The following is a 26,863-nucleotide window of genomic DNA, read 5'->3' on the forward strand; positions in this document are numbered from 1 at the left end:
AATTAGCCACTGGCCATGGTAGCCACTGTCCTACCTTAAGACCTGCTATAGCTCCATTTGTGTGTTGTTCAGACTTGTTTTGATTTCCTCTTTTTTCTCGTTCTGAGAAAGATTTCCTGCATTGGTACTCCACTACATGATGCCTTTTTGCCTTCACAAACAGGTCAAAATAGATCTGGAGAAATCCCCAGACTTTACAGCTTCCCCTGTGGAGAAAGAGGAGGAATCGCATTGCATGTGTGCCAATGGGAGGAAAACACTGTCCTGGAGGGTGACCCCCTTATCTCTTGGTAAGGAATTGGCCTTTTGGAGTCAATTTCAAGAGGAAGAGATGTTTGCCTGAGAGTTACTATAAATTGGAAATGACTTGAAGGCACAGAGCAATAATGTAGTCTGCATGCTGCTCAGTGACCACAGATTTTGACACTGTCTGGAAGCGCCCTGAGCTTTTCTTCCCTGGAAACTTACACCAGATCAGCAAACCAATGCCTTGCGAACTGACCTTGGTGCCAGGACATCTGGACATCTGGAATGGTTGGGCTTGATGTATGTAATGAAGGGAGCCGTTTTCTGTTCTAGGTGAAATAAAATTCACAGCAAGTGCGGAAGCCTTGAGTTCAGACCAGCCATGTGGGAACGAAATAGTAGAGGTGCCCAAAACAGGACAAAAGGACACCGTGATCAAAACACTTATAGTTGAGGTATGTGTGTGTTGGCTTCCTTCATTTTGGGGGAAAAGTGCGTCCAGGGGAAGATGGTGCCACTAGTTGAACTGCAAATATTTGCACAATACAGAGGCGCTGAAGTCAGAACCGACAGCAAACCAAAATATAATAGAAAGCACACAGATGCTCTCTGGCTGTAGTTTTTGTCATTGGGTTGAACTTGAAGAAATGTTACCTCTGCTGAGTGACTGGATCAAGATGTCTTTTCTCGACAGTACTTTTTGCATTAGCATCAATTCCCCCAATAGCTGCAGTTAAAAAAATACAAGGAAGGAACGTGCAGTTTACAGCATTACAATCAGCCCTCCAAATTTGCCTGTTTAACTTTTGCAGATTTGACGAATATGGTCTTTCTAGGGCCCAAGTAAAGGGGGGAAAGCAGCAAATAAAGAAATTGCTATATTTTTACCTAACAAAATACCTACAGTAGAGTAACTGAGACTGAGACTCTGACCTCTGCTCATCCGACACTCTGTATTAACTGATGCCTCTATCCATCCCAAAAGCACACACAAACCGCACCCGCACCCACTGCTCCTGGCGGTGAGGCACCACGGCGCAAAAATTGAGTGCAACTGGTCCACCAGCCACATCCCGCCCCTCCCGATGGATGCCACCACTGTTGCCACCTTTGCTGCCCTCCCTCGCTTGCTCACTCACTTGTGGGGTAGGGGTAGGGGTAGGGCCTGGAGGGGGCAGGAAGGGGAGGCCAGGCTCCTGATTCTACCACCACTGCCACCACCTTTGTTGACGGGACCCGGCCCAGTGATTGAGCGAGGGAAGGAGTCCGGGTGAGTGAGTAATTGGGATTTTTCTGGAGTCTAAGGGCACTGTACTAATCTGACATTTAATAGGCTTTTCCTTCATCCCTCCCTATTATCCAACATTTTCGCTTATCCAACGTTCTGCCAGCTTGTTTATGTTGGATAAGCGAGACTCTATTGTATCTCAGAGTTTTTAAATCTTCTAGCATGACTCTGTGGTCAATTTGTCTCTCCTTTTGGGGGAGCTAAAGTGGAGAATAGATAATAATAATAATAATAATAATAATAATAACTGAAGCCCAGGAGCAAGCCATCCGAACAAATGTAATAAAAGCCAAGACTGAAAAATCAGCGGATAACCCCAAATGCAGTCTGTGCAAGGAAGCTGATGAAACCATGGACCATATCCTCAGCTGTTGCAAGGAAATCATACAGATGGACTACAAACAAAGGCACAACTCTGTGGCCCAAATGATTCACTGGAACTTATGTCACAAGTACCACCTGCCAGCAGTAAAAAAAGTGATGGGATCATAAACCTGCAAAGGTCATGGAAAATGAATATGCAAAAATACTGTGGGACTTTCTAATCCAGACTGACAAAGTTTTGGAACATAATACACCAGACATCACAATTGTGGAAAAGGAAAAAAGTTGATGTTGCCATACCAGGTGGCAGTCATATTGAGGAAAAACAACAGAAAGAACTCAGCCGCTATCAAGACCTCAAAATCGAACTGCAAAGGCTCTGGCATAAACCAGTACAGGTGGTCCCAGTGGTCATTGGCGCGCTGAGTGCCGTGCCAAAAGATCTCAGCCAGCATTTGGAGACCATAAACATTGACAAAATCACGATCTGTCAACTGCAAAAGGCCACCCTACTTGGATCTGTGCGCATCATTCGAAAATACATCACACAGTCCTAGATGTTTGGAAAGTGTTCGACTTGTGATTTTGGGATACGAAATCCAACATAGAGATCTCATTTGCTGTGACATACTGTGTTTTTGTGTCAATAATAATAATAATAATAATAATAATTTCCACTGGAAATTGCATTGCAGTACCTAGAGATTCATAGAGAGATATTATCTCTAGAAATCTCTTCCAACATGACTGGAGGAAGATGACCACAGAGTCACACTGGAATCATAGAATCATAGAATCAAAGAGTTGGAAGAGACCTCATGGGCCATCCAGTCCAACCCCCTGCCAAGAAGCAGGAATATTGCATTCAAATCACCCCTGACAGATGGCCATCCAGCCTCTGTTTAAAAGCTTCCAAAGAAGGAGCCTCCACCACACTCTGGGGCAGAGAGTTCCACTGCTGAACGGCTCTCACAGTCAGGAAGTTCTTCCTCATGTTCAGATGGAATCTTCTCTCTTGTAGTTTGAAGCCATTGTTCCATTGCGTCCTAGTCTCCAGGGAAGTAGAAAACAAGCTTGCTCCCTCCTCCCTGTGGCTTCCTCTCACATATTTATACATGGCTATCATATCCCCTCTCAGCCTTCTCTTCTTCAGGCTAAACATGCCCAGCTCCTTAAGCCACTCCTCATAGGGTTTGTTCTCCAGACCCTTTATCATTTTAGTCGCCCTCCTCTGGACACATTCCAGCTTGTCAATATCACTGGAAGATCAAGGGCCCTTCCACTCAGCCCTATATCCCAGAATATCAAGGCAGAAAACCCCACATTATTTGAGTATGGACTCTGATAACCCACTTCAAAGCAGATATTGTGGGATTTTCTGCCTTGATATTCTGGGAAATAGGGCTGTGTGGAAGGGCCCCTAGAGATTCCTAGTGAGAACATTTTAAGTCTGTGACTAATCAAATCCACAAAAATCAAAACAAGAAATGTAGAGAAACAATTGTTGTTTTTTCAGATTTTCTCATATTTTAGCTACAGTACTGTGGTACAGTCTGATACGCGGGGGGGGGGGGGGGGGGCGGTCCCCATGGGGGTGGCACCAGGAGTTACTGCACTGGGAGACACCAACCCTAGTGATTTTCTCACTTTTTTCTCCCTTTCTCCTCCCCTTTCACCCCCTTTTCCACACCTTGAAGCCTGAAGGAGTTGAGAAGGAAGTCGTCTTCAACCATTTCCTCTGTGATGCCAGTAAGTCCCCATCTTCCTATTTTCAGCACTGTAGCCTTTAATAATTGAATAGGAGAGGGAGTTAATCGGTGTTCTTTGCTACCTGGTCCTATGGCAAGCAGCCTCTGCTGAAATTCCTTCTTTTACACTACCATTAAAGGCACAGGAACCCTTTCCAGATGTATGTGTTGCTGAAGGCTTTCATGGCCGGAATCACTGGGTTGCTGTGAATTTTCCGGGCTGTATGGACATGTTCCAGAAGCATTCTCCCCTGACGTTTCACCCACATTTATGGCAAGCATCCTCAGATGTTTTACCTTACAACCCCTGAGGATGCCTGCCATAGATGTGGGTGAAACGTTATGTGAGAATACTTCTGGAACATGGCCATACAGCCCAGAAAACTCAGAGCAACCCACTTACTTGTTTTCACTCTGGCAAAATCCTATTGTGGTCCCGCCATAAACATCAGTCAAGTAACTGTATTTGTTATATCATGTGTTAAAAGTGTTAACATAAAGAAATCGAATGTATAAATAGTGATGTATTAACAGAAGCCTATTCCCACTCTCCTTGGGAATGCTGTCAAGAAGCAAACCTTTGAGAAGTTCTGCCCATGAAAGATGTTCTTCTAGCCCTCAGAGATATTTTTACTCAGATCCATTTGTCATACCTCCAGAGAGAGAGAGAGAGAGAGAGAGAGACCCCGAGACCCCTTGCACAAATTATGACTTTTTGAAAATACTTCTTAATGTCATCTATATAATTTATTTACTTACTTATTTATTTGCGACATTTATATGTCGCCTTTCTCACCCCGAAGGGGACTCAGAGTGACTTACAAGATATATATACATACAATGTATTATATTATTAGCATAGTACAATATCAGTGTTAGATATTACTATATTATACTATACCATTATTTTCTAATATTACATGTAATATAAAATATATAATTATAACATCATATTATTAGTAGTATTATTAGTATTAGTATTATATTGTATATTTATTGGTCATCTGCTGCTTTCCATTGTAATTTCAGAGAAGTTTACAGGGTATAAGCAAAGTTGCACTGACAAAAGGTTGACTTCACATAGATTGTTAAATATCCTTTCCTAGCATGAAAGCATTACGTTGACCTCAAACTTCCCGTTTGTTGGCAAGCCGAGCACTTCGGTGTACCCTTAATTGTACGGTCCTCCCTAACCAGATCCCCATCACCTTCAAGGCCGGATAACTCATTGTCCTGGGACCGACCAGGCTGGGAATCGACAGGCACTGAGCTCACAGATGGAGCGGTCGACTCCTCCACCTGCACCTGGGAACTTTCACTCAAATCATGACCACCATCTAAAACAAAATTCCTTTCCCTGGGAATCTGAAACGCCGATTCGTCTTCAGAATCAATATTGTCTGCATTAACAGCAGGGACATGTTCAGAAATCTGTAACCCATAATCCTCCTCATCCTGAGGAAACTCGGGCTCAGAAAGCTCAGGCTCAGACTGAGTCACACAACAACAATAAATTGGCAGTTTAGAAAACAGCACACCCCAAGATTGATAGCATAGGGAAGGATAGCAACTAGTGTCAGGGGAAGACAACCAGCTCCATTAAAATATCAATGTTTTCCTTGCAGAAGAATCACGCTCAGAACCTGTTTCTCTACAATTACCAGAAAATGTGGTGGAAGGATCGGCAAGGGCCTCCTTCTGTTTGTTAGGTAAGTGATACTCACACAGTTGGATTTGTGCTGCTGAACAGCAGCTGTTACTCTTATCTAAAAACTTTATATTCCATTCTGTCTGGCTCAGAATGGGAATCATACCGTCAAACTTTTCAGTGGTGCAATGGCTTGAGCAGGGGTCCTCAAACTTTTTAAACGGGGGGCCGGATTACTGTCCCCCAGACCGCTGGAGGGCCGGACTATAGTTTTTTTTAAAAAACGATGACCAAATTCCTATGCACACTGCACATGTCCTATTTTGCTACTGTTATGAATTGTAATGTAAGCATCTGATATGCATGATATATTTTTATTGTTACAATCTGAACATAAAGCATCGTTTTAGCATTTCTGGAGATAAAATAGTTCCAATTAAAATAAGGAAAGCATTCTATTTTCTGTCTTTTTGAAAGTGGTTTTTGGAATATGTAAGCATGAGTCCCCTTTCAGGGGGAGAAGGGCAGGGTATAAATATAGGAAATAAATCTATATAAATAAAAATGTAATGTTCATTTGTGGGATTAACAGAACTCAAAAACCACTGGACACCCAATGTATGTCCTTCACTAAAAAAAAATTGATTTTGTCATTTGGGAGTTGTAGTTGCTGGAATTTATAGTTTACCTATAATCAAAGAACATTCTGAACCCCACCAATGATGGAATTGAACCAAACTTGGCACACAGTTCTCCCATGACCAACAGAAAATACTGGAAGGGTTTGGTGGGCAGTGTCCTTTGGTTTTAGAGTTGTAGTTCACCTACATCCAGAGATCACTGTGGACTCAAACAAGGATGGATCTGGACCAAACTTGGCACTGATACTCAATATGTCCAAATGTGGTGGCGTTTGGGGGTTGTATTTGCTGGGATTTATAGTTCACCTGTAATCAAAGAGCATTCTAAACTCCACCAATGATGGAATTGAACCAGTCTTGGTACACAGAACTCCCATGAACAACAGAAAATACTGGAAGGGTTTGGTGGGCATTGACCTTGAGTTTTTGAGTTGTAGTTCACCTGCCTCCATAAATCACTGTGGATTCAATGAAAGATCTGGCCCAGACTTGGCACGAATATTCCATATGCCCAAATGTGAACACTGGTGGAGTATGGGGGAAATAGAATCTTGACATTTGCGAGTTGTAGTTGCTGGGATTTGTAGTTCACCTACAATCACAGAGCATTCTGAACCTCATCAACAATAAAATTGGGCCAAACCTTTCCAGAGCAGCGCGGGAGGGAGAAGCCTGTGGAGGGAGAAGCGCTCTCTGCTCTCCCGCGGAGAACAGAGAGCGAAGCAGAGCGGACGCCATTCATTCCTCTGTAAGAGACGGTCCCTGGTGGCAAGGAAGGCGTGCGCAAATGGTGGGAGCGGCGCCGGGTGGGCGTGGCCAAGCGATGCTGGCTTCCCTGGCCCGGAAGCCTGGCCACGCCCACCCGGCGCCGCCTCCCCCATTCTCGCCACCAGGGATCAGCAATGGCGTCCGCTCTGCTTCGCTCTCTGTTCTCCGTGGGAGAGCAGAGAGCGCTTCTCCCTCCACAGGCTTCTCCATCCCGTGTGGAAGGAGAAGCCTGTGGAGGGAGAAGCACAGCAGAGCAGACGCCATTGGCGGCGGCGAGGGGCTTTGGACGGGCCGCGTGGCGAGGGACTTTGGATAGGCCACAACAGGCCACGCGGGCTGGATAAAGGCCCTTGGCGGGCCGCATGCGGCCCGCGGGCCGTAGTTTGGGGACCCCTGGGCTTGAGTGTTGGACTACAACTTATTGTTGTCATTTTTCCCCCCCTAATGAATCAGGTTTCTTCATAATATGCCCAAAGAACAATCAGCTTGGTGTAATCATTTTGGTTTCTGGAGAGAATCTGCTGTCTGCCCATTTATCTGGAGAGGGTGTGGATGGAACATCCGTGTTTTTTAAATGCGGATGCTCCTGGAATAAAGGGTTGTGTGGAAGTGCCCCGTCCCAAGGTCCAGAAAACTCAGTATGCTCTTTTGAAAACATGTAATCTGACGCTCAATCTGTAACTCTTCCTGTGCTCCAGGTGACATTATGGGCAGCGCCATACAGAACTTGCACCAGCTCCTCCGGATGCCTTATGGTTGCGGAGAGCAAAACATGGCCCTTTTCGCTCCCAACATCTACATCTTGAACTACCTGAATAATACCGGACAGCTGACGGAGGACATCAAGTCCAAGGCTATTGGATACCTCGTGGCTGGTGAGGAGAGAGAAAGAATTCCTATTCTTGTTTTCTGCTGGACAGAAGGGGGCAAATAATTCATTCCCTCTCTAGGTTGTTGTAGGTTTTTTTCGGGCTATATGGCCATGTTCAAGAGGCATTCTCTCCTGATATTTCGCCTGCATCTATGGCAAGCAAGATGCTTGCCATAGATGCAGGTGAAACGTCAGGAGAGAATGCCTCTAGAACATGGCCATATAGCCCGAAAAAAACCTACAACAACCCAGTGATTCCGGCCATGAAAGCCTTTGACAATACATTCCCTCAATACATACCCCGGATACACCCTGTTTGGGTGTATCCGGGTTACTAGATTTATGGGTGTGATCTAGTAATTGAAGGAATACAAGCATTACTGTGCTTTCCAAAGAGTCGTGTGTTCTCATGCAAGTTGATTAATCATTAGGGGCCAATTTGAACGAAATTGCTGGGTTCATTTGCCTAGTTAAAAAGAGTCCAATGGCAATAAGGTCAAGCATTTAAAAGGTGGGCAGTGCTGTTCCTGAATGATTTGGAAGGAGGAGACTTGGTCTTTCTTCTGCTCAGAAAAAGGGCAGAGCAGAGAACCTGGCCTGGTTCTGGAGCCATACAAACAGCCTTGGAGATCATTGTGAGGTCCCTGTGGTAATTTCTCAGAGGAGAAAGAGGAAATACTAAATATGCATTTCAATAATAATAATAATAAGTATTGTCGAAGGCTTTCATGGCTGGAATCACCAGAGGTAGTGAGGTAGTGAGACCTCACTACTTCTGATCATGCTTGCCATAGATGCAGGCGAAACATCAGGAGAGAATGCCTCTAGAACATGGCCATATAGCCCGAAAAAACCTACAACAACCCATAATAATAATAATAATAATAATAATCATCATCATCATCATCATCATCATCATCATCATAGAGGCTTCTCTTTTCAAAATACCAGCCACATAAATGCCCTCGAGCCCCTAGAAGCTAAGCAAGGTCAGCCCTGGTTAATGCTTGGATGAGGGGCCACCAAGCAATATAAGATGCTGTATAGACTGTATTCCAAGTAGGGCAGTGGCAGCCTCCCTCTAAGTATTCCCTGTCTAAGGAAGCCCAATGGAATTCACACGTTCACTGGAGGCTGACACAGGAATTTGAGCAATTTGAGCAAGACTCTAATATTCATGGGAGACATGTTTCCAGCTGTACCATGGCTATTTACATTTATATAGTATCCAATCCTATTAATCCCTTTCTAACACAGACAGTCACCTTTATAAATGGACTGGGCTGTGGCGCAGCTAGCTGCATTAAATTGCTACTGACCAAGAGGTTATGAGTTTGAAGCCAACCCGGGTTGGAGTGAGCTTCCCACCATTTGTCTAGCTTGCTGTTGACCTATGCAGCCCGAAAGACAGTTGCATCTGTCTCCATTTATGAACCCGCACGCTCCCTTCGCTTATCCGGAGAGACCCCTGCTCATGATCCCACCTGCGTCACAAGCGCGGTTGGTGGGGATGAGGGATAGGGCCTTCTCTGTGGTAGCCCCCCGACTCTGGAACTCCCTTCCCAAGGACATCAGACAAGCCCCTACGCTGGCAGTCTTTAGGAAGAGCTTGAAGACATGGCTATTCCGGTATGCCTTTCCAGAATAGGAAACTCCAGCAACACGTCCCAGAAGCACTTTATTAGAGATTTTAAGATTGTCCGCACACTGCACTTAGAATCATAGAATCAAAGAGTTGGAAAGAGACCTCATGGGCCATCCAGTCCAACCCCCTGCCAAGAAGCAGGAATATTGCATTCAAATCACCCCTGACAGATGGCCATCCAGCCTCTGTTTAAAAGCTTCCAAAGAAGGAGCCTCCACCACACTCCGGGGCAGAGAGTTCCATTGCTGAACGGCTCTCACAGTCAGGAAGTTCTTCCTCATGTTCAGATGGAATCTCCTTTCTTGTAGTTTGAAGCCATTGTTTCGCGTCCTAGTCTCCAGGGAAGCAGAAAACAAGCTTGCTCCCTCCTCCCTGTGGCTTCCTCTCACATATTTATACATGGCTATCATATCTCCTCTCAGCCTTCTCTTCTTCTGGCTAAACATGCCCAGCTCCTTAAGCCGCTCCTCATAGGGCTTGTTCTCCAGACCCTTGATCATTTTAGTCGCCCTCCTCTGGACACATTCCAGCTTGTCAATATCTCTCTTGAATTGTGGTGCCCAGAATTGGACACAATATTCCAGGTGTGGTCTAACCAAAGCAGAGTAGAGAGGTAGCATTACTTCCCTGGACCTAGACACTATGCTCCTATTGATGCAGGCCAAAATCCCATTTACCCAAACATCCTTATATTTCATTTAACACACTCAGCTCTTTTTAATCTGTACCCGTAACACTTGGCCCGGCCTTAGTTGTATTGTGCGGTGTGTACTGTTTTTACTGTTTACTGTTATTGCTTTCATGTTTTGATTTGTTTTATGGTTTATGTGTATCTGTTATATTGTTGTTTTATTGAGGCCTTGGCCTTTGTAAGCCGCATCGAGTCCTTCGGGAGATGCTAGCGGGCTACAAATAAAGTTAATAATAATAAAATAAATAATCTGTCAAGTAGGAAATTTAGGTACCGCTTATGTGGGGAGGCTAATTTAACTAATTTACGACGGCATAAAACCTTCCAGCAGCATGCAGAAGAATGAGGAAGTATTTCATCAGTGTCACAATGGACGGTGAAGCGACAGCTCCCCCTGTGGCCAGAATTGAGCTGGAATCCAGCATACCCTCATGAAGCCGGAAAAGCTTGGGCACAGCTGGAATGTTAAATTGCCTCTGCGCCTTATATGTTGTCTGTCTAGCTGGCATTGAATGTTTGCCATGTATATGTACATTGTAATCTGCCCTGAGTCCCCTGTGGGGTGAGAAGGGAAGAATATAAATACTGTAATAAATAAATGAATAAATAACATACATTTATATGTATTCCACCCTTCACTTCAGGCTACCAGCGGCAGCTGAATTACAAGCACTCTGATGGCTCCTACAGCACCTTCGGAGAGCGTCGTGGAGAGCCAGGAAATGCCTGGTGAGGGTTTCACTGCAAACTTTATACAGTAGTGTCTTGCTTATCCAACCTTTGCTCATCCAACGTTCTGTATTATCCAACGCAGTCTGCCTCCTGCCCGAATCCACAGCTGTTTCAATACATTGTGATGTTTTGGTGCTAAATACGTAAATACATTAATTGCTACACAACGTTACCATGTATTGAATTGCTTTTTCTGTCGATTTGTTGTAAAACATGGTGTTTTGATGCCTAATTTGCAAAATCATAGCATAATTTGACATTTAATAGGCTTTTTCTTAATCCCTCCTTATTATCCAACATTTTCACTTATCCAATGTTCTGCCAGCCCGTTTATGTTAGATAAACGAGACTCTACTATATCTCAAAGAGCCACACCATTTGTGGTGTTGAGAAATTACAGAAGTGAGAATTCCTGGCTCCAGAGAGACAACTATGATTTTTTTATATAGTGATCTGTGCCTAATTGTAAGTATATGGGCAATGTTTGGAAAAATCACAGGAGGTAACGAGGAAGTAATGTTCCATATGAGTCTCGACTAGCAGCAGAACTTTGAAGTCATTAGTTAGAAATGACTAGTTTCTAATTAATTTCTTTCCCCATAGTGAAGTTATAATTAAATTATATGCTTGCAACTTAACAAAGAATAATATTGTTCATTTTGGATTGTTGTAGGTTTTTTTCAGGCTAAATGGCCATGTTCTAGAGGCATTTTCTCCTGACGTTTCATCTGCATCTATGGCAAGCATCCTCAGAGGTAGTCATGCTATTACTATTACTCACCAAATCCCCTTTCATGCACTGCAGACTACTTCAACCAGAGAAGTCAGCCATAGCAGAGCACCTGATGAACCAACCTGGACACAGCATATTATTTGAGAACACAGAAATGCTGGACCATTCTCACAACCACCGTGTCAGACTACACAGAGAAGCCATTGAAATCCACAAGCATGTGGACAATTTCAACAGAAAGGAGGAAACCATGAAAATGAACAAAATCTGGCTACCAGTATTAAAAACTCTAAAATTACAACAGCAAAACAACAGAGGGGAAACAATCAGGCACATCTAATCACCTCTCAGCAAAAGATTGCCCCAGGCACTGCCAGGCCATCAAATGCTAATCAAGGTGATCAGTTGAAACATTCACACCTAGCTCCAACAGACAAGAGTCCTTTGTCCCACCCTGGTCATTCCACAGATATATAAACCCATTTTCCTAATTCCAACAGACCTCACTACCTCTGAGGATGCTTGCCTTAGATGCAGGCGAAACATCAGAAGAAAATGCCTCTAGACCATGGCCATATAGCCCGAAAAAACCTACAACAACCCAGTGATTCTGGCCATGAAAGCCTTCGACAATACCTTGTTCATTTTGTACTTTAATGGTAATTTTTAGTTACTTTTATAGTTATGTGGTTTGGCCTCACTAAATGGAGAGGAGAAGTATCACATGGTTCAATTAATGGCTTTTATGGAAGTTGATGCAACATTAAACTAGAAAGGTGCTATTCCCAAAGCAGTATTTTTTTTGTTATAGTAATATTTTAATAATATATGATTAACCGAATTTGCAATTGTGAAATGGTTTGTTCAAAAATGTCGAAGTCTGGAAGGGCAAGGGGTACAAGCTTAAATGGAAGCAGTATTGTGGAACCACCAATCAGGGAATCAGCACAGTTGCGTGCCACCTAAACATTAGGAAATACTTCCTGATAGCAAGAGCTATGTATGCCATTTATTCCTATTGGAAATGAAATGAAACAAGTAAGTAAACAATGTCTTTTTTGTCTCCGGGGCCGTCTTGCAGGCTGACAGCGTTTACGCTCAAATCCATGGCTCAGTCCAGGCACCACATCTTTGTGGAACAGAGTCACATCAGTGATGCTCAGGCCTGGCTGGCTCTCCGACAGAAGGAAAACGGCTGCTTCCGGAGCAGTGGGACCCTCCTGAACAACGCCCTAAAGGTAAGTGGGACTATTATCAGAACTGGGGCTTATCTGGCTTCAAACACCAGGTTTACTCCCAATCTACAGCTCTCTGTCCCCATAACTCACAATAACTTTTGGTGAGTGTTCTGGGTTTTCCAGATATCTTTTAACTTTGTCCTGCTTTAGTCAAAGTTGGGAGACAGCCTGGAAACAGCTGGAAACTTTGGAGTATCCCGGGGACTTGTGGTAGTTGGACAACTGAACTGATCTGTTCTGGCCCCATTCTCTGTCCAAAGGGATCAGCACAGGGAAAGGGAATGGCTTGTCCCCTCTGTCACCACCACTGCTTCCCACTAGCTCCCCATCACTGTTGGTGTGCATCAGGGCTCAGCCATCTCTCCCCTCCTTATCGTTCTTGTAATGGATGGAGTCACTGGAGATCTGCAGAAACGGGCACCTCGGACTTTGACGTATGCTGATGACATAATGCTTGCTTCTGAGGACAAGGAAGAACTTGAATGTCAAGTGCAAGCATGGTGTGATCGGTTGGAGCAATTTGGTCTTCGCCTCGATGTCAAAAAGATTGAATACCTGATAGACCAACGAGGAGACTGGTACCATCCAGGTAGACAAGGTGGATCTCCCAAAAGCCAACACCCTCAAGTATCTTGGATTAACAATAACTTCAGATGGCAACCTTTTTTGATGAAGTCACCACCCGGATTAACGTGGCTTAGATGAAATGGCATTCAGTAGCAGGTGGCAAGTGTACTCTGTGATAAGAAGATGCCCAATCACCTGAAATCAAAATTTTATTGAACTGTCGTAAGGCCTACCACAATATATGGAGCTGAATGTTGGCCGGTAACAAATAGAAGGAGAAAAAGTGGAGGCAGTGACAGACTTTGTATTTCTAGATGCAAAAATTACTGCAGATGCAGACCGCAGCCAGGAAATTAGAAGACGTTTCCTTCTTGGAAGGAGAGCAATGACCAATCTCGATAAAATAGTGAAAAGTAGAGACATCACACTGGCAACGAAGATCCGCAGAGTAAAAGCAATGGTATTCCCCATAGTAACCTATTGATGTGAGAGCTGGACCATAGGGAAGGCTGAGCGAAGGAAGATAGATGCTTTTGAACTGTGGTGTTGTAGGAAAATTCTGAGAGTGCCTTGGACTGTGAGAAGATCGGTCTGTACTTCAGGAAATAAAGCCTGACTGCTCATTGGAGGGAAGAATAGTAGAGGCAAAGATGAAGTACTTTGGCCACATCATGAGAAGACAGGAAAGCTTAGAGAAGACAATGATGCTGGGGAAAATGGAAGGAAAAAGGAAGAGGGGCCGACCAAGGGCAAGATGGATGGTATCCTTGAAGTGACTGGCTTGATTCTGAAGGAGCTGGGGGTGGACATGGCCGACAGGGAGCTCTGGCGTGGGATGGTCCATGAGGTCACGAAGTCAGAAGTGACTGAACGAATAAACAACAACAAAAAAGGAAATAGAATGCTGCCTCGGTGTTATGGAGATGAGTCTGCTACAACTTACAGCTGGCGTCACACACCCTTGACCACATCCACTATGACATCCGGCAGTACTTTGGCATTTCTCCAGTTCCTGACAAACTACGAGAATCACAACTCAGATGGTATGGTCATACTCTCCGAGGTGAAGATGAGCTCTTGGTTTAGAAGTACCGGGCAAGAGACCAAAGGGACAACCAAAGCAATGCTGGCAGGATATGTGGCACAACGATCTAAAGACTACTGGCATACACTCTGATCAGGCACACAACCATGTGAAATGGCACCAACAAACCAGTAAAGCAGACCGTGCCATCAAGTGGGACAAACGCAGAAGAAGAAGAAGAAGAAGAAGAAGAAGAAGAAGAAGAAGAAGAAGAAGAAGAAGAAGAAGGAAGAAGAGGAAGAAGACGAAGAAGTAGAAGAAGTAGAAGAAGAAGTAGAAGAAGTAGAAGAAGAAGAAGTAGAAGAAGAAGAAGTAGAAGAAGATGATGAAGACTATGATATTTGGATTGACCTATGAGGTTCACGATTAAAAATGGGGATGTTTCATACAGAAGGAAACCAGAGCTTGTAATGTATATCTTTGGACTATTACTCACCAAATCCTCCAAACTATAGAAGTAATGCTTACAAACTCTAAATCTTAATATTTTCATGTGAAATATATACAGTTGGTCCTCCACATTTAAGGGTTTAATTTTTCTAAGTTTGACTATTGATGGATTTGATTAATAGATCTCTAGGTCCTCCTGTGTTATTCTGAGTCCTCTTTAGGAATCTCTAGGTCCTCCAGCACAATTCTATGGTCAATATCTGGTGTGACGTTGACCCTAACGTTGCACTGGAGGATCTTATCATTCCTAGAGGTGTTCCCTCAAGTAAAAACAAATAGCATATTTTGATCTGCCATTTTCCTGCTTTCTAAGGGCCCTGTGCTTCTACTCCCAATGGATTGGGAGGGCTGAATGTAGCATGTTATTCATGGAATGAGTTCTTGGTAGAGGGTTTTCATGTACTTTATGGTGTTGATGGCTCCTTCTCTCTTCCAGGGTGGGGTTGATGATGAGGTTAGCTTCACAGCTTACACCACCGTTGCTTTACTGGAGATGCCACTGCCTGTCACTGTAAGTACTTACCTCTTCCTTCCCATAATCCACCTGGAGGTCTAGCCAAGCTTAGCAAGATGGCATGGGACGAATCTCTCTTCTCTTCTCTCCCCTCCTCAGCACTCGGTGGTGCGTAATGCTTTGTTTTGCTTGGAGACGGCAGCGGAATCAAAAGAGATCAACACTTACACCCGTGCCTTGATGGCGTACGCCTTTACGCTGGCTGGGAAAGAAGAGAAGCGAGATGAGATGCTGCGCCTCCTCCGTGAAGTGGCTGTGGAAGAAGGTGAGAACAGAGCCCCAGATAAATGGGGAAGGACCTCGACTGGTCAGGGTCACTGCCAGGAGGCGGGCAAAGAGGGCCTGCCATGGCCCAGAGATGGGCTATGAACCAGAGCTTGGGGACTGATCTGAGTGTGTGGCAGAATGAAAATCACATGTAGTTCATGTCTTTACCAATCCACACACTGTCTTGCTAGAGAAAAGATATGCCACGCAGATGATCAGTAAAGAATAAGGTGTTTACTCTTTGTTATGCAGTTCAATATATATGCAGTCATGTGAACAGTTTCATTGACTCACAAAATGTCCTTCTGAGAGAGATTCAAATGGTCCTTAGGTGTCCATGTGAAGGACCTTCTTCCAGCAGCTAGGAAGCAAAATGCAAAACTGACTTGGTAAGCTCCCTGCACAGAAAACCTAAACATGTAACTGTTGCCAAAACTCCCAGGCTCAGCTAGCCTCTAGGGCATGTCCCAACTAATCTGTTTTGTACTTTGCATTTTTCAGTTAACACACTCACCAACTGATTTTTACATGATCCAACAGAGTACTCTTACAGAATCACAAAGCAGAAACATAGAATCATAGCATTAAAAGAAAATCCATGGGCCATCCAGTCCAATCCATTCTGCCATGCAGGAAAAAGCAAACAAAACATTCCCAACAATCGCCATCTAATCTCTATTTCAAAATGTCTCAAATAAGGAGACTCCACCACATTCCCAGGCAGCTGATTCCACTGTTCAAAAGCTCTCACCATCAGGACGTTGCTCATAATGTTTAGGTGGAATCTCTTTTTCTGCAATTTGAATCCATTGCTCTATATCCTAGACTTCAGAGCAGCAGAAAACAAGCTTGCCCCCTCCTCAAGGTGACATCCGTTCAAATGTTAAAGCATGGTTCTCATGTCCCATCTTCACCTTCTCTTCCCCAGGCTAATCCTATCTAGCTTTCTCAGCTAGTCCTCATAGTGTTTCATGGCTTCAAGACCTTTCATCATTTTGGTCACTCTCCTTTATACGTGATCCAGCTTGTTTTCAGTGAGCTCCCATGAAAAGAAAGGCAGCCTGGGTTTGAATCCTTGCTCAGCCTTGGAAACTCATGGGATGACCTTGGGCGAGTCACACTTCCTTGGGATCTGAGAAAGGCAAAACCAAACCTCCTCCGAACAAATCTTGCCCAGAATATCCCATGATAGAGTTGCCATAGGTCAACCTCGAACTGATTTGAAGGCACACAACAGCCCTATAATATTATTTATTTATTTATTTACAACATTTATATGCCGGCCTTCTCATCCCAAAGGGGACTCAGAGCGGCTTACAAGATATATATACATACAATATATTATATTATTAGCATAGTACAATATCAGTATTAAATATTACTATATTGTACCATACCATTATATTGAAATATTAGTAATATTACATGTAATATAAATATATAATTATATCATATTATTAGTATTAGTATTATATTGCATTACATTATAATATTATAAATATTATATGTAGATACAATAAATTATATTATATTATATTATATTATTAGCATAGCACAGGAGACAAGGTGGAGCTGTCTTCTGCCCCCCTCTTATTAGCATTATATATTGCTATACTGTACTGTACCACTATAGTGCAATATTGTTAGTAATATTACATATAATATAAAATATATAATTATTATATTATTGTATTGTATTTTGCCATGCAAATGTAATCCAATATTGTATTACAATATTATGATCAATATTATACATACATATATTATAATTATTATAATTATAATATAAATATAATATATAAATAATTATAATTATTATAATTATTAGCATAGCACAATATTAGTATTATTTGTTGCTATATTGCATTGTAGCACTATACTGCAATATTATTAGTAATATTATATATATATAATATACAAATATATAATATACAATATATATAATATACAAATATTATATCATATTATTATTAGTATTATATTGCATTCCATTCTAATATTATCCATATTATATGTGTATATAATATATTGTATTATTAGCACAGCACAATATTAGTATTATATATTCCTATATTGTTGCTGGAGGAGGGGCTCCCAACTGATGACCCAGGAGACATGGTGGAACTGTCTTCCTGACTCCCCTTCTTCACTCTGACCCCAGAGTGGCAGTTGGCCCCAGGGTATGTGTTTACACACATACACACACATGCAGTGGTCCCTTGGTATTCACTGGGTTTTGATTACAGGACCTCCTGTAGATACCAAGACCTATTGTATGCAATTACATGATAAAATGACGTGCCTTATATAAAATGGCAAAATCAAGGTTTCTTTTTGGAATTAATTTTTCCCCAAGCTGTGGGTTGTTGAATCCATAGAAGTAGAATCTATGGCTATGGAGGGTTGACTATGTGCATCTATATCCATCTCTAGACTGTATGTATGTGTATATGTATTACTTAAACTTGTTAATGACATATAGTGAGAAATAGTAAGTGGAATAAATGCTTTTCTAATCCAAACACCAACCTTTCCTTCTTTTTTTTTTATCTCAATCAGATGGCTCCCTTCACTGGGAACGGTCTAAGAAACTGGAGGGGGAGAAGGAGGATATGCCATCCTATTACCATCGCGCTCCATCAGCGGAAGTGGAGATGACGTCCTATGCGCTCTTGGCTTACCTGGCCAAACGACCGGCACCGTCAGAGGAAGACTTGAAAACGGCCACCCAGATTGTCCTCTGGCTGATTAAGCAGCAGAACCCAACGGGAGGATTCTCTTCAACTCAGGTGAGTTCTTCTCTTTCCTGAACTCAGTGCAGATCAGAGACTTACTTACTTACTTACTTAGGCGATCCCTCGTAGTCCAAGTAAGATTGTCTCCCAAGGTCAGTGTTCTGGCAGTGGGTCCGTAGGTGACTGTGGAGCCCACTTCTTGATCTGCATCTTCTCCTGCAGTGAGGGCATCAGTTTCCAGGTGGAAGGCAGTCCCGGTCAGGGTTGGCTACACGCGCCTGCCTCTTGGCACATTTCTCTCTTTTGCCCTTCATTCGTGCCTCTTCAAATTGTACAGCACTGCTGGTCACAGCTGGCCTCCAGCTGGAGTGCTCAAGGGCCAGAGCTTCCCAGTTCTTGGTGTCTATGCCACAGTTTTTAAGGTTGGCTTTGAGACCATCTTTAAATCTCTTTTCCTGCCAACCAACATTGCGTTTTCCATTCTTGAGTTCGGAGTAGAGCAACTGCTTTGGGAGATGGTGGTCGGGCATTTGGAGAACGTGGCTGGTCCAGTGGAGTTGATGGCGGAGGAGCATCGCTCCAGTGCTGGTGGTCTTCGCTTCTTCCAGCATGCTGACATTTGTCCGCCTGTCTTCCCAAGAGATTTGCAGGACTTTTCATAGGCAACACTGATGGAATCGTTCCAGGAGTTGCATGTGACATCTGTAGACCATGTTTCGCAGGCATATAGCAGGGTTGGGAGGACAATAGCTAATAGTATTATCCCGGGAGGAAGGCGAGAGAGGCGATGGCCCAGAGCGTTCCAGAGGGCTCTTAGCCACTGCATGCCTTCCTCAGGCCATCCTCTTGGCATAAGGACAGGGACGCTCGCACCATCGTTATGCCAGGAGGTGGGCAAGACATGTGGTGGCTGAGAGCGCTCCAGAGGGCTCTCAGCACCTTTGTGCCTTCCTCCTCCTTCCTTTCCGCATAAAGTTGCAGCAGGACACCGTGTCCTTATGTCGAGAGGACAAGGAAAATGAGGAGGGCCTGAAGTAAGTGCCCAGGGGGCTCCATCCGGCCCCCGGGCCTTAGTTTGCCCATACCTGCACTAGATGGACAAGGATGTCTGATATCTTAATTAACAGTAGTAGCCAAATTATACTGCTGGGATAAGTAAAGGCATTAGCTAACTTGGATTATTGTGTGTGTGTGTGTAGAAGGATTGTGAGTTTTGGTGTTTGCAACAAATCTCTAAAGACACTTCAGACTCTATATCTAAGTGCTTTGCCTTGTGTTTTGTTTCAGGATACTGTGGTGGCTCTGCAGGCCTTCTCCCTCTTTGGCGCTTTGACCTACGTCAAGAACAGCAAAGGCGTGCAAGTGACCCTGAAGGCTGGGGAGAATGCTCTGAAGCAGTTCCAGGTGGAGATAGACAACCGCCTCCTGCTTCAGTGCCAAGCTGTGCCCAATGTGCCAGGAGACTATGCCATTGAAGTGGCAGGGGAAGGATGCGTCTTTGCTCAGGTGAGTTTCCAGAGGTAAAAGGAAACAGCCCTGATGTCACGTGACACAGCTGGGGAGGAGGTGTGGGCCACCGTTGGGCGAGTTCATTCTTAACTGGAATATTCATTTAATACACTTGTCTCACCGAACTACAACTCTCGGGATTCCGTAGCATTGAACCGTGGCAGTAAAAGCGGTATTACATTGCATTAATTCTATAGTGTAGATGCAGTCTTAAATTCAATTGCTATTTCCCAACTAAACTGGATCCAATAACCTCTGGATCTCTTGGCCCACACAGCACAGTTCAAGACACACAGGCTGCGCATGGAGACCTTGCCACTGAAAATGATGTGCTTTATTTATTTGTTTATTTATTTCACATATTTGTATCCTGTCCTCCCGCCGGAGGGGGACTCAGAGCGGCTTCACAACAGGCATTCATTCAGTGCCAACAACATTAATAAATAATAATAGCAATTAAAACAATTAGTTAATGCTTTAAAATTACTAAAACATTGCTTAAATCATGCAGGTTTGAAATCATAGTCCAGGTCAGTCCATTCACAAAAATTGGGTCTCATTCTAAATTGCTGCCTCTACTGTTTGAATGCTTGGTCCCATAACAAGGTTTTGAGTTTCATTCTAAAGGACGAGAGGGAGGGGGGCGATCTAATGTCACTGGGTAGAGAGTTCCACAGGCGAGGGGCCACCACTGGGAAGGCCCTATCTCTCGTCTCCACCAGTCGTGTTTGCAAGGATGGTGGGACCGAGATCAGGGCCTTTCCCATCAATGTTAGACTTTGCAATTGTGCATAGCAGGAGATACGTTCAGACAGGTAAGCTGGACCAGAACCGTTCAGGGCTTTATAGGCTAATGCTCGGTAGCAGAATGGCAACCAGTGGCATAGCAGAGGAGCTGTATGCTCTCAGTATGCTGCTCCAGTAAGCAACCTGGCTGCCATCTGTTGAACTAGTTGGAGCTTCCAAAAAGTCTTCAAAGGAGACCCCACGTAGAGTGCATTGAAGTAATCTATTTGGGATGTAACAAGAGCGTGGACCACTGGGGCCAAATCAGATTTCTCAAGGTACAAGTTCTAATTGTGCAAAAGCTCCCCTGGCCACCGCCGAGACCTGGTTTCCAGGCTCAACGATGAGTCCAGGATCACTCCCAAGCTGCAAAGCTGCGTCTTCAGGGGGAGTGTGACCCCGTCGAGCACAGGCTGTAACCCTATGCCCTATTTGGCCTTCTGACTGACCAGGAGGACCTCTGTCTTGTCTGGATTCAATTTCAATTTCCTTTCCTTTCCAGACCACCTTGAAGTACAACGTGCAGCCACGCCAGGAGGATGCACCTTTCATACTGGATGTCCACACAGTACCCGAGACCTGCACCGGACCCAAGGCCAACAAAGTCTTCAACCTCGCGATCAACGTCAGGTAAAAGGAACTCCATTCCAAGCCTTGGTAGGAAGCAGAGCTCCCACAAGGACATGTGGGAAGGAGGAGGAAGCATAACTGCAGGGGCAGCACAGGCCTTCACATAAAGAAATATAAATGGGGAGAGGTCCAGACTTGAAATACTTGCCTTCAAATCCCTGCCCAGAAGAGCTTTAGGCCAAGGATGGGAGAAATGTTGTGCTACAGCTGCCCTTGTTTTTGGGAGATGTACAGTTGTCCCTCCATATTTGCCATTTTAACAGGTGTGGATTTGTTTAAAAGGTTCTCTCTAGGTCTTTCTGGACTTTCCAGTGTGGCTCCATGGCCAATTTCCTATTTTTAGCTGGAGGACATTGATATTTCTGGAGAACTGGATGTCCTGTTGGATGTGCTGTGCAGTTCTATGGTCAGCTTACAATGGAAGCCAACCAAAGAGTCATACCTCTAACCCAGGCATGGGCAAACTTTGGCCCTCCAGGTGTTTTGGACTTCAACTCCCAGCCAATTTACCAGCTGTTAGGAATTTTGGGAGTTGAAGTCCAAAACACCTGGAGGGTCAAAGTTTGCCCATGCCTGCTCCAACCCCAGCAAATGCGGTGGGCTGACTACAGTTCCAAAAAGTTATTTCCCAAACTCTGGTGGTTACGTGACCAACTTGAAGGTGGATCTCTCTCATGTCTTATTTCTTGGTGTTCAATCATGAATTAGATTGGTGATAACAAGGTTAAGGATGAAGGCCACCTCTCCTTCTGGTTTGTTAAACCAACCCTTTTCCCTTTCTTCTCCCAGCTACACTGGCAAGCGCCCAATTTCTAACATGGCCATCATCGATATCAAGATGCTTTCAGGATATATCCCATCGAAACCGTCTGTGAGAAAGGTAATTGACCCTACCAGATTCAACCCATAAGAAAAGAGATGACACCCCTATATTAGAGGGAAAAACCTCCTGAGGGTAAGCGCTGTTCAAGAGCGGAAGACACTGCTGCAGTTCCTAGGAGTGTGGTGGAGTCTCCTTCTCTGAAGGTTTTAAAATAGTGGCTGCAGAAGGGATGGTCCATTTTTTGATAAAAGTTAAGATACAATGTTTACATTAACCCATGGATAAGTCAACCCAGGTTTTTAGGGTCAATTGCTGGACATATATATATAAGGGGCCGTGGTGGCACAGTGGGTTAAACCCTTGTGTTGCTGAGCTGTTGACCTGAAGGTCGGTAGTTCAAATCCACAAGACGGGGTGAGCTTCCACTGTTAGCCCTAGCTCCTGTCAACCTAGCAGTTTGAAAACATGCTTCAATGGGAAAAGGCAAAATATGCTTCAAGCAGTCATGCTGGCTACACGACCAGGAGATGTCTATGGAGACGGACTTCTCGGCTTGGAAAGGGAGAAAGAGCACCTCCACCAGAGCCAGAGATGAGCTCCGCCTCCAGAGCTGGAAATGAAAGGAGAAGCCTTTTGTTGTGGTTCAACAGCAACAGCATGATGGGACTGAGAGTGCAGATGAGCATGATGGAAATGAGAGTACAGATGCAGGTGTGGGCTTTCAGTTTTCTCAGTCACAATCTGTAGCTTGAGACAAGCCGCTTTTCTCACAGGAACGGAATGGAGCTGATAAGGCAGTTGGTGGGGATCAAGGTCAGGCTGCCCAACAGGTGTTGAGACGGAGTTTACGAATTGCGGCCAAGTATTGAGCTCATCCGTTGGTGGGAAAACTGCTTGTTAGCTGCCTGTTTGATGTTCAATGTTTTGATGTTTTACCTATAAGTAAACTGCCTTGGAGCTGGTTCTGTGTCAGTTCCAACGTTGCTAAATGGCTTGCTTGTCTTCGACTCTGGGGCTTGGGGAAAGCCTGCTTCACGTTACCTCATGCTATTTCCTGGACTTTTACTCTGCTTCTATGCTTCAAGTCTCCTGCTTTGACTCAAAGGGATTATATTGGATTTTTACCCTGTATTACTGATCTTTCCACTGCTGATGAACTGCTTTGTTTGAAAACCTCACAATAAACTTTCTACCTCACAATTTTGGCTGGTTTGTCAGAGATAGCAAGGTGAATCTTAGCCTGAGATACAACACCTTTGCCTTTGTCTATGTATTTCTGTTTCATTGTAGGTCATTGTAATCAAGGCATTGAATGTTTGCCTGTGTCTGTTTATATACTGTAATCTTCTCTGAGTCCCCTCAGGGAGAAAGGTGGAATATAAATATATTATTATTATTATTATTATTATTTAGTAATGTCATTTGGCACCCTTTTAACTATCACGGACCAGCATTGTGGAATCCTGGGATTTGTAGTTTGCTGAGGCTGTAGCACTCTTTGGCAGAGAAAGTTAAAGACCTTATAAAATTGCAGCTCCAACAATTGCATAGCATTGAGCCATAGCAAGTAAAGTGGTGCCAAACTGCATTAATTCTACACTGTAGATGCACCCTCACTACCAGGAAAAAAAAACCCTGTTAAGCTAAGATATGCCGCCTTGATCCCCTCACTCTGGGAGGGTATAACCAGTCTCCATTTTGTCTTCTTTCCAGATGGAAAATCATCACCTGGTGCAGCGAACAGAAATCAGCAGCAGTCACGTCCTGATTTATTTAGAGAAGGTAAAGAGGTCCAAAGCAGAAGATTGGGGAGAGAAAGGGGTTCCTCTTTTTGGGAGAATCAGTAAACTCAACAAGGGGATACAAGTCTCAAAAACTGCATGTTCCCAAAGCTTAGGAAAGCTTAGGAAAGATACAATTTGAAATGGAAGATGTTATCTGAACCTTAGGGTCTTATTTGAACCTCAATCCATTTCTGCTGGCCAGATTCCAGTAGACCCCGTATCCATTTTCCCACACCTGTCATGACCTTATTTCCTGGTTTGGTGTGAAGCCAGGAAATAAGGCCATGACATATACCTTTCAGGTGTATATTTGAAATATGGGAGAGGATTGCCATGAAAACAGGAGCAATGCAGGGGAGGCGCCCGGGTAAGGTGTGAGAGAACTTTGTTGCATTCACTATTGCATGCTTTTGAATTAAATCTTTCCAACTTTGTGAGGTACCGTATATATTCAAGTATAAGCCGACCCAAATATAAGATGAAGCACCTAATTTTACCACACAAAAACTGGGGAAACGGATTCATTTGAGTATAAGCCAAAGGTGGGAAATACAGCAGCTACTGGTACATTTCAAAATAAAAATAGATACCAATACAATTACATTAATTGAGGCATCTGTAGGTTAAATGTTTTTGAATATTTACATAAAACTGTGATTTAAGATATTATTTATTTATTATTTATTTATTTAGAACTTTTATATACCGGTCTTCTCACCTCCAACGAGGGACTCAGGCCGGTTTACAACAAGGGGGTTCATACACAATAGTTTAAAAACATCACATCAACAATACACTAATATAAACACATTAAAGTACTATCATATAATTATTTAAAGCCAAGTCGTTAGCATAAAAATTACTATAAGAGAAGATTGCCCAACTGATTAAATCATTATTCTGAGCTTTTTCTATGTAAATGTGCTTGCATATCCTTCCAATAAAAATAAATAGAGTAAAACAATAAATGTAATAACAGTAATAATAGAGTAAAATAATAAATGTAATAATAATAACAACAATAAAGTAAAATAATAAATGTAATAATAATAACAGAATAAAATAATAAATAACCTTGAGAATAAGCCGAGGGGGACTTTTTCAGCCTAAAACTAGGCTTATACACGAGTATATACAGTAATAATCTTACCACAAAGCTATAGATCTGGACAGCACCTCCTGAAAATGGGCGGATAGCCAGATAGCTGTTTTTGGTCAGAGGTCGAAAAATATGGCTAGACATTGGCGACGTTGGGGAACATGCAATTCAAACCCTTTCCATACCTGGGGCCCTTTCTTTTTTTCCCCTTCAAGGGAGCCTGGTTTCAGCAACAGGGTTAAGGAATTATTATTATTATTCTTATTATTATTATTATTAACTTTATTTATACCCCGCAAAATCTCCCGAAGGACTCGATGCGGCTTACAAAGGCCAAGGCCGCCAACAGCACAACATACAGTACACAAAACACAATAAACTCATAAGCAAATAATAAAACATCAAGCAACAGTAAAACAATAAAACAATGACACTGTGACGCAATTAAAACCAAAGGCCGGGCCAAATATAATGGACTAAATTTAAAAGTGCTGAACTGTCTGGCCCATTATGGGGTAGGGGGACTTCCCAGACTCCCCTTCCCATCATTTTAGGCATTGTTTGTCCTTATATCCTTCATTAAGACCTGGATGAAACCATCAGAGTAAAGATACCAGTCTTTCTCTGTTCCTTTCCCTTTTGTCTGTAGAGGAGACCAGGTTTAATGCTTTGTAAAAGCTGTTTCTTTCTAGTCTAGAGGAGACAGGCTGCAGGCACGTGCGTTCTCTCCCCGCACACAGCTTTCCAAGGCATTTAAGAAGGCTTCCCACTTCCCAGGGAAGAAAGAGCGATTGACCTTCCTGGCCTTTAAAGCAAATTTCATAACCAGCAGAGACTTAAGTGTGGTGAGCTAGGATAAGCTTCCATTCAACAAGATTGCACAGGATTGAAGAGTCACAACTTTAGGTTCAAAATATTTATTGAAGTAAGAAAGAAATCTATTCTATATAGAAAAGGTCTTGGAGCTAGCTAGCTTACTAAGTCCATATTCGATCTTCGCGATCGCATCTCCTTCTATGAACCAGAGTTCACTCTAAGATTTTCTGGGGAGGCCCTTCTCTCGCTCTCCACCACCGTCACAAGTACAGCTGGTGGGAACGAGAGAGAGGGCCTTCTCGGTGCTGGCCCCCTGCCTCTGGAACGCCCTTCCAAGAGAAATAAGACAGGCCCCACCTCTCTCCTCTTTTCGTAAGAGCTTGAAGACATGGTGGTTTCACCAGGCCTTTGAGAATGACTAGTGCCAGCCCAGCCCCTGGACACTATTAGGATCTGGCCTCGCACCCCCATCTCCTATCCCGAACAGTCCCCCAATAGGCCCTGGAATTGAGCAGCTACAATCCCCACCAGTTGGGACCAGTTATTGCACCTTACCCATTCCCCCCATTTATTTATTTATTATTTATTTACTTCATTTATATACTGCTTCTCTCAGCCCTTAGGCGACTCAAAGCGGTTAACAACAGCAATTTCAATACACACATTACAAAACCATTGGAGCACTTAAAACAATACCATAACAACAATTAAACATCAATATGACAAATCATTCACGTCTCATCAATAGAATCAGAATCCAATCTCATCATCCGTTATTCCGTGTTCCTATAATCAATTACACTGCCTAATCGAATGCCTGTTCGAACAACCAGGTCTTCACTTTCCTCCGAAATGCCAATAAGGAGGGGGCCAATCTATTTATGCACTATTCTCGATCCGACAATTTTAATTTACCTAGGCTCATTTTTGAAATTCTTGCCCTAATAGTAATTTTTGCACAAAGAATTGGGTGGGATTTGTTTTTAGTGTATTTGTGTTGTTTTGATAATTCTATGCTTATGTTTTGCATACTCTGTATATTGGTGTTTTGCTATTTGGAAACCGCTCTGAGTCCCCTAAGGGAGATAGAGCGGTATATAAATAAAATTATTATTATTATTATTATTATTATTATTATTATTATTATTATTATTTTCTAAGAAGTAAAAGGATAAAAAGTCAAAAATATTCATGCAGCTACATTTTGCCTGGAGAAAGGCAAAATG

At 43.3% G+C, this 26,863-nt stretch overlaps 1 protein-coding gene across 1 annotated transcript in view; it reads left to right on the top strand.

Moving 5' to 3' along the window:
* Window positions 1–26,863, top strand: part of LOC132765744 (alpha-2-macroglobulin-like) — a 93,992-nt gene that overhangs the window by 63,108 nt on the left and 4,021 nt on the right. Inside the window, exons 20-33 of the mRNA XM_067465075.1 lie at window positions 164–290; window positions 580–701; window positions 3,556–3,607; window positions 5,232–5,315; window positions 7,362–7,538; window positions 10,515–10,599; window positions 12,417–12,573; window positions 15,111–15,185; window positions 15,288–15,453; window positions 18,015–18,244; window positions 19,478–19,696; window positions 20,988–21,115; window positions 21,905–21,995; window positions 23,652–23,720. Of these exons, the coding sequence (XP_067321176.1) occupies window positions 164–290; window positions 580–701; window positions 3,556–3,607; window positions 5,232–5,315; window positions 7,362–7,538; window positions 10,515–10,599; window positions 12,417–12,573; window positions 15,111–15,185; window positions 15,288–15,453; window positions 18,015–18,244; window positions 19,478–19,696; window positions 20,988–21,115; window positions 21,905–21,995; window positions 23,652–23,720 (1,782 nt within the window). The remainder of the gene's footprint in view (window positions 1–163; window positions 291–579; window positions 702–3,555; window positions 3,608–5,231; window positions 5,316–7,361; window positions 7,539–10,514; window positions 10,600–12,416; window positions 12,574–15,110; window positions 15,186–15,287; window positions 15,454–18,014; window positions 18,245–19,477; window positions 19,697–20,987; window positions 21,116–21,904; window positions 21,996–23,651; window positions 23,721–26,863) is intronic.

This window comes from Anolis sagrei, chromosome 2 (genome assembly GCF_037176765.1).
Source record: "Anolis sagrei isolate rAnoSag1 chromosome 2, rAnoSag1.mat, whole genome shotgun sequence".
NCBI classification, from domain to species: Eukaryota; Metazoa; Chordata; class Lepidosauria; order Squamata; family Dactyloidae; genus Anolis; species Anolis sagrei.